Consider the following 9,000-nt stretch of genomic DNA (forward strand, 5'->3'; position numbering starts at 1 on the left):
GATGAGGTGCTGAGAGATATGGTTTAGTGGTGGACAGATACGGTTGGACTGGATGATCTCTAAGGTCTTTTCCAACCTAGTGATTCTATGATTCTATATAAAAAGAAAGTCCTAAACCCAGCAGTTATGAACATAGCCCAGAACAAGAAAACAGCCAGCTATAGCAAAGGTTACTCTGACAGGGTGAGGAACACTGCATTAGGAAACACGTAAATTCCAACTGAAAATACTCAAATATATCCGTGATGTTATTTTTATGAGTAGCTTACTTAAAAGTGCTGAACTGAAGGACTGAGGCTTTGTTTTGATGAGCATCAAACAGCCATAAGTAGTGCACAAAATCCTTCTATTTAGCTCATTAAATCAACCAATGAATCCATATCATGCTTACAGGTGTTTTCCAGAGCCACAGAAAGTATTACATCTTATAATCAATGCACAGTACTGTAACTTTTGCCTTCTATAAAAAGACCACAAATGTTAATGGAGACGGAAAATGGTGGAGTATATGCAGGACACTATAATAAATGTAACTGAGCAAAGAAAACTCTGGTAAGAGCCATGTCTCCACAGAGATTGTGAGTTAGGACTCAGATCAGCCGGAAGGAGCAGCACAGTGAAACTACGTATCTGCGAAACTCATTGAATAAACCTTTTTTTCTCCCTTTTGGGAAACAGATTTCTGAAAAAGTTAATAATACACTCAAGATATGTGCTATAACTCAAACTCAGAAAAGCACGTGTGTGCACTTAAACAGAGTTCAATAAATACCAAAACTCAGTAAACCTGTTGCAACATATTAGAAATTAATTAAAACAATGATTTAAAATAAATTAGGTATTGATATTTAAAATTCGTTTTGGGTATACGGTTGCCCATGTTCAAGAGACAGAATGCTGAGATTATAATCATCAGAAAATAAACTCATATTTTGGTTATCCTAGTTAGGTAAATTGTGAGGGTCACGTGGTGTCATCTGTAGCACCAGCAGAAAAAATGGACAACTGGACTACTACTGCTGGCTCATGTCTCCTCGTTGTAACCAGCTGGAATAACAAAGAGGAAAAACATTGTTTGACTGGTTCTAGTAGCTCTTTACAGATATTTACCAACCCAAAGCATTTTAATGTATTCAAAATTTGACGGGAAGTCTATGAAATCAGGTGGTATGTCATTAGTAAATGTTACGTAAAACCTCTCACAGATTATGTCAAGTAGTTAATGTGCATTTATATGTGAAGCAGGAGAAAAAGAGCATGCAATGACAATTACAGTACAGAAACGATAATGAGAAGATGAGATGCTCATGGGTAAGGAAAATACAGCATGGAGGGGAAATTCTGGCAATAAGCAGCTCATCAGATCGTTATCAGATTTAAAAGCTCCCATACACATGTGGAATTACAAAAACATGCTCAAATCACGTCAGATGGCAGCTATTACTGATCAACTCCAGGAACAGCCAGAGAGAGAACTGAAAATGCTTTAAGAATTTTGGATCTTTAAAAATCCAAATACATCAAAATAAAGCTTTTTGCTCATATTTTAATTAAAAAAAAAAAAAGACTCAGCAACGGCAGGAAATTCAAAGATCTGGCTTCTACTTTTGTGGTATTTCCCCGATTCTATTACTATAGTCAAGAATAATTTATACTCAAATACTATGCAAGTCTGGTACAAGAATGAAGTATAATCCAAATGCACAACTGGCTTCCTTAAAGAGGGAACAGACTTCTACAAACGTCTCTTTATTAATTATTATTTTTAGTCAGGTCAAGAGTTAGTTCAGCTCCATTATCAGCTGAGCTTTCTTCTCCCTCATCCCCTTCCAAAGGTATATGAAATGTGAACAAAATGATACTGAATAAACTGAAGAGGACAGAGACTCCTGAATGTCCCCTTTTTGGTTGTCCTTCTCAGCATTAAAGGATAGACAGAGAAGTGTGGGATGGTCTCCTGTAACCACAGGAACTCACAACCTGGACTCAGGTGTGGGTCACTTCACTAGAGCGACTGAAGACGACTAACCCCTATTTCTACATCATCCTCCTATGTTAAAGGCATTTCAAGCTCATTTTATTCCATAATGGTCAGATCACCACTCTCTTTACCCATGAAGTCACACACACAATCATTCTCCAGCAGATCAGCACAGTCTTCCAGAGAGAAATGGCATCAGTTCCATTTGGAGTATTTTAACAGAAAATCTCACTCTAACTGTGCTTGTACAATAACAGAGTGTTCTGAGGATATTTAAAGATTTGACTGCTGAGCATGCAGCACAGAATGCATACGGATTTTGTGTGAGATTAATAAATAAGCTCAGGAAGCAAGCCTGAACTAACGGTAGTTAAAAACTAATGCTGTACAATATGCCTGAGTAATGAACAACAGCACTTTACGTAGCGGGGCAGCAGACTGACGTTACAGCAAGGCACCCATGTAAAACGAAGCACACCGGGAGATACCACCATCAGCAGGGACCTGGAAATGCAGCATATCGACCCATAAAGTAACTTCTGCTTAATTTTAATCTTTGAATATGATATTCACTGGAGTCCTCGACACTGATTCTGAAGGCCACAGACTGCTATCTCTGGGGAAAACACAGAGTGCTCTGCAAACGAAGGCATGGGGAATGTTTGGTCCCCAGAGGATGCTGATCAGACATGAGCACTCAGGAGATGGGAGACAGAGCAGGCCAGAAGGCACAGAATGAGCTTACTGGGCACAGTACTGAGCAAGCACAAAGCAAATGGAAAGTCTGTGTCCCCAAAGATGTTCTGCCTTGAAGAAAAGAGCCCATGAATGAAACATTAAGTGGACTGAGATAAAGGTGAGGTGGTAAAATTGTAATTTTAATCTGGGTTCCTGTGCAATATGTCATACCTCCAACAGAAAAATGGCATAACTGTCCCTAACTATTTGCGAATCATAGAATCACAGAACGGTTTGGGTTGGAAGGGACCTTAAAGCTCACCTCGTTCCAACCCCCCTGCCATGGGCAGGGACACCTTGCACTAGACCAGGTTGCTCCAAGCCTCATCCAGCCTGGCCTTGAATGCTCTACTGCATATTCTCATCATATTTCAGCAGAACACTTAAGCACCACCTCAAATCCTATCAACTCCAGTGCACCTTACATCCACATTACACAGTGGTACGCTGACGTACGGCAGTGTAAGAAGAGTGTTAATGCAATATAACATGATGTTGTTAATAAACACACAGGAATAAATGTGAGATCTGATGCTAAATTTAAGCATAGCTCTTTCGAGATATCATTAACCGTATATAAAGTTTTAATTTTGCAAGTAATATATATCAAAAGCATCTGAAAATACCCAAATCCATTTTTGCTGCTCCATAAATAAAAATGTGTAAATTATTAAGTGACTGAGAACTTCTGGAGCCTTACCAACTCCTAAAACAGGCACAGCAGGTGGTACCACCTGTGCCAACCCAATGCCAGCCAAAGCAAATCTCCACACAGTCCTCCTCCGAAAAAAAAATGCGCTGATCACATTAATAATGGAGGATGAATTATGCCACCGGACATAAACAGCTCTTCTTGGGCACAGCAACTGCGACCAATCTCTCATTACCCTGAGCCCTTAAAATAAACAGATGGAGGAGTGAGCCCAGCGCCCGCAGCAGCGTGCCAGACGCGCGCAGCTGCACGTGGGCCAGGGCTGCGCTGCCCGCCGAAGCAGCACATTCCAGGTGCTTTATTTAGGGTGGAGTCACAAGTGGGCTCAGCCGCCAAGTGCATCACATAGTTAAACGAGTTCCTTCCTCGCTAGCCCATTTTTTCCCACACGTTTTATGTTATTCATTCACTCCAGCTAATCTGAAAGACCAGAGAACTTTAACCCCGCACCACTCCGTCCTAAATTGGGAAAATCTGTTTTCAGGCTTGTCACATTTTCAGTCACAGAAGAATGAGTAACAGGCTCCCTTCTCACTTCCTAAGCATATGCTTTTTCTGACTGAAGACTTTTACCTCGTCTTTGCCAGAATTCGTCAATCTAACTTTTTCTGCACTTACTTTAATACAGTACGAGATGCAATTATCTTCGTAGTGTTTACAGCATCTATGCCTTGGGCCATGTTTGCACCTGCAAAAAGCACAATGAAACACATATTAACTCATAGCTGTTTTCAGCGTCATCGACAGGAGACTTCATAAATTTTTCTTGCCTAAAAACACATAAAGTGCTATTTTCCCACCACTCATTCTCTGCATTACCTACTGAAGGGCACTGTGAACTTTTATGATGCCATAAAAGGACAATAAAACCCAACAATAGTTGTGCAGCAGGAAGTGTCTGCACACTTATTTGGATCCAACTTCTTCCCATGCTATACATTAAATACAAAATTAAAGAACAAATTTTCTGCTGTGGTCAACAGGGAGAAGAGATGTGACCTTTCCCAGTCTTTCTCTGCTTCGTGGTTCCGGAAGGATATTTGACCAAGTATGTGTAATCTGTGCCCTTACTTCTTTCATACCACTGTAAGGTTCATTAGGGGGGAATATAGAACATACAAATGCAGAGAGATACCCTGTGAGACTTCTCTTAATTACAAGCCTTTCACTTCTGGGCTCTTCTACTGTGCTGATTTTTTTATTGTAGCCCTTACTTCAGACTGAGAATTTGACCTTGAGCATTTAAAAGAGACTGGCTTGGGATGGTGGGACACACGGACTGTACAGTTGTTAGCCCTGCATTATGCAGAATTAAAAGAAGTAAAGTCATACCAGGTCTGAACATTGTATTTTGCTGTAGCCAAGTATTTAAGTTTTAATGTAAAATAAATTACACAATTTATATACTATGCCAAATATCTTGGAAGTTTTGAATCATGTAGTATAAAGTATAATGGCCATAAATCATCTGTGAGGTCAGTTTATGGAGCAAAAATTGTAATGAGAATGTGCTCAGGTTACAGGCATTTAGACTCAATTATACTGAAAAGAACCATATGGAAGAGAAACCTGTGAGACCATTAGGACTAAAAACTGAAAGTTTTCTGAATGGCTGAGACGGGAGTTTCAAAACCTTAAAGAAAAGGCTCTTCTCCACCCACAGTCCCTCGATCCTTCTATTTTACAATCAGTGGAAAAGCTGTGAACTGTATCTGGCAAACTGAACAAGGATTATTTGAGGCAGAATAGATGTAAGCAACGCAGCCAAAAGAATCTGCATATGGCTGGAGCCGTCTCCTCCCTGTAGGTCTTTTGTTGTCTAACACAGTCGTGCCTGAGAAGCCACTGCTGACTGCCCTTGTTTTTTCAATTACCACCACATCAAGTCATACGAAGTCACCAAGTGATGTAGGTGACTTGATTTTTGTTCATTATCTGAGCAAGTAAGATAAGCCACAACTTTCAGAAGACACTGCACTTGTGTTTCTCTCCTGCATGTCAGCAGGTAAAGATCTGGTCATAAAACTGCTCCTGGAGAGGTGAATGGAAGTGAAGATTCATAGGTGTGGTCTGAACAGACCCCTAGACCTTTAATTCCACCTTCCCTGTAAACGAATGACTCCTCGTGGTACCCAACATGCTTGAAACTGGCAAATCAAGCACAGCAGAAGTACATCACCTGAACATATTAGCCTGAAACAGCTATCTGATGCCACCTCTTTAAGATCATACTAAAGGACAATAAATTCATAGAATCATAGACCGGTTTGGGCTAAAGATCATCCAGTTCCAATCCCCCTGCCACGGGCAGGGACACCTTCCACTAGACCAGGTTGCTCCAAGACTCATCCAGCCTGGCCGTGAACACTCCCAGGGATGGGGCATCCACAGCTTCTCTGGGCAACCTGTGCCAGTGCTTCACCACCCCCTCCATGAAGAACTTCTTCCTGAGATCTAATCTAAACCTCCCTGCTTTCAATTTAAACCCGTTACCCCTTGTCCTGTCACTACAGACCCTTGTAAAAAGTCCCCCCCCAGCTTCCTTGTCGCCCCTTCAGGTACTGGAAGGCTGCAACATATAATATATCTCCCCGGAGCCTTCTCTTCTCCAGGCTGAACAAGCCCAACTCTCTCAGCCTTTCATCACAGGAGAGGCGCTCCAGCCCGAGCATCTCCCTGGCCTCCTCTGTAGGGACTGGATCCTGCAGACCGTGAGGGAACCTATCTTACCTAGCTACAGATGTCTAGGTCTGACCTTGTGCAAAACAGTTTTAAACTCACTCTTTGCTTTGCAATTTCCTGTTTCCTGACGGAGGAGGCAGGCCAGGTGCTACCAATCCTTTACTCAGGCAGCTCTCCTTTATGAAATACAGAGATGTAGGTCACCAAAAAGATGATGTTACCATCACCTAAAGTGACCTAAATAAGGTCTGCTGCTATGCAATTTCCCTTCCTTTCTCCTCCTTAACATCACTGCTAGTACCAGGAAAACCATCCCATGAGCTGGTTTTGCTGTAAACTGCAGAAAAAACAACCACCACCCTGCCACTCAGAGCTGACTGAACTTAATCTCCCTTGTTGGACAACTGCATGTTGCATGATGTCGCTATAACATAGAGGCCTTGAATTTTACTTTCACTAGAGTTCATCATTTGTCACTGCTAACTACTCAGAAAAAGTGAAATGCAAAACACTTAAATGCAAGGTAAGAATGATTGATTTTGGTTTGTCTTTTGTTTTCTTTGACTCACACTTTGTCCATGAGCTTTTTTGTTAGCGCCAGTATGTTCGTTGGCTGCGGTATTTTTTCACAGTGCTTTATCTTTCTATCTACTTTTGAAAACGCTGCCTCAGGTGAAAATGAATGAGTGGGGATTTCTTCTTTCTTTAAAAAAAAACAAAACAGAACAAAACAACAATTATATGAAGAACTGAAAGAAATAGATAAGGTGCAATATAAGTCTCTAAGTTTTTAAGACAAGCCTGAAGTTACCCACAGATATGCAAAAGAAAATGCATCCTATACAGCTGCCAAACCTTGTGTCTCTTTGAAAAGGTCACTCCACCGACATACATTTAAACTTCAGGTAACGGTCACAATTGCTGCCAGGAATTTTTTAAAAGTAGGAACGAAAACATCACTGAGGAAGTCCATATCTCATATAAAGCAAGAACAGCAAATAAGAGAATAAAAAAGTACATGAAATATCTCAATTATCTCCAGAAAAATGGGGTTACATAAAAGCTGATGATTACTATAATATTTTTATAAAATATCTATTCTGTAAAATCTTCAGAATGTTTTTGCTCCCACCAAGAGCATTAACTTTGTTTTGCTTGGCTTTACCTTCAGCCCTCTTTCTTCACCCAGAAGTTGATACTGTCAATATAGTGGTTCATCTTAGGTGTAGAATTACTGTGTAACAAGGGCAAAAGAGGTCGTAACGTTTCCCAACACTCTGCACTGTAATCCAAATTAGACTGTACCGTGGTAGTGTTGCTGAGGGCAATGAAAACTTCTTGGTCTGTGGCTGAATCTCCTAGTAAACTGGCGATTTCACAAAGCACTGTTTCTGCACGTTGCCATGGGATTGTTTCATGTCCAGATTTCTGGACTATAGACTGAATTATTTAACTATTGGCACATTATATCAGATTCCACAGCTGTTTCATAGCTGCAAACTCCATAAAACAACAAGTCTGTCTTGCTTGACTTCAACTCTTCCTTGCACCTGTGAGTTGACACTGGCCACGCACCGAGCTGTCGGAGTGGCAGACGGATAGCGGAGTCTATAAATGACAGATAACGTGTCTTTGTGCTTCTGACATGAGTCACAAAGATGGGAGAACTTTGTACAACTACACAAATGAGTAACACCAGAGGGTCCCAGCACAACGTAAATTTTAGGAGAGCCTGGACCACTAAGGCAGACACAAGGTTTAGTGGCATGTTCAGAATCCCTCAAATGAATATGTTTTATTTGGGTGTAGGTCACAGAACTAGTGTTGTATTCATTCAACGTTGTGTAAATACAACGAATAAACTCCAGGTTTACTTGGAGCAGCCGTTTGCTTCCAGGAGAATATCGGGAACCATGAATCCCATTTTTAGAAAGAGAAAAGATAACACTCCTCCAAAAACACGCAACAACATGAATGCGTTTCCTTTCAATAATGGTCCCAAATATGAAAAGATTTCTCTCTTGCCAGCATATTATGTCTGCTTCAAAATATGCTGTATACCCTAAAAGTTGGAAAAGTTTTACAACAGCATGATTTTTCTGAGGAATACCCTTTTCATACGATGCAGTTTGGCAGCTGTGCACGACTCCTCCATATCTTCCGTTTAACCTACGTACTCACAGAAATTTCACTTACTTTAGTGCAGAGTATGTAAATCCTTTCAAGCCATCTTTGCACCTGAAACATAAAACCAACAGATTTTTCTATAATGGGCTGCAATACGATATAAATTGTCATGGATTAAGTATTACGTAGAAGGGCTGTGGGTGAACGCCAGCTCCTCATTAATGGAAAACAGCATGTCTGTAATAACTCCGTGCCTATCCCTGACTTCACAGTTGTCATCACAGCCTTGGGACATCTCAGAAACAAAGGGTACAGCATACAAATGCCAGTGCTGCTCTCTTTTATCCTAACTAAGTGGAGAAATTTTGAAAGGATGGTGACAGAATCACTGGGGTGACAACGGAATATTTCATATGACAAAGAATTGCTGCTTTATGGAAAAGAAGTATTGATGAGTTTTACGAATAAATGTTACTGCAAGGAGAGAAAGGAGGGTTGGACCTCGACAAAATGCCCACCCTCTTGTGAAGCGCTGCAGGGAAGAGTTATTCTGACTTTGAGATGAAGTGTTCTACTTTGCAGAGTGCTGATTCCTGCAGCTTGTTACTTTAAGACTCTAAATCTGAAAGTCCTGTGTTTAAAATTGTATAGTGTTTTTTTCTGATTCTGAGCTTGATTATATACATCCTTCCTTACAGACTGTAGGGTTCCTTTTGTGAATAATGACCACGGTAAAATGTCCATAATTGGCTGTGAAAGA

The 9,000-nt window shown here is 40.7% G+C and overlaps 1 protein-coding gene across 1 annotated transcript in view; it reads right to left on the reverse strand.

The window, feature by feature from the left end:
* Window positions 1-8,351, reverse strand: part of TMEM135 (transmembrane protein 135) — a gene marked incomplete at its 5' end in the record, with an annotated part of 20,972 nt that extends 12,621 nt beyond the window's left edge. The window contains 4 exon segments of the mRNA XM_010159417.1: window positions 4,050-4,119; window positions 6,683-6,812; window positions 7,378-7,388; window positions 8,295-8,351. Coding sequence (XP_010157719.1) covers window positions 4,050-4,119; window positions 6,683-6,812; window positions 7,378-7,388; window positions 8,295-8,351 — 268 coding nt within the window.
* Between the last annotated feature and the right edge of the window lie 649 nt (window positions 8,352-9,000).

This window comes from Eurypyga helias, unplaced genomic scaffold (assembly GCF_000690775.1).
Source record: "Eurypyga helias isolate BGI_N326 unplaced genomic scaffold, ASM69077v1 scaffold26179, whole genome shotgun sequence".
NCBI lineage: Eukaryota > Metazoa > Chordata > Aves > Eurypygiformes > Eurypygidae > Eurypyga > Eurypyga helias.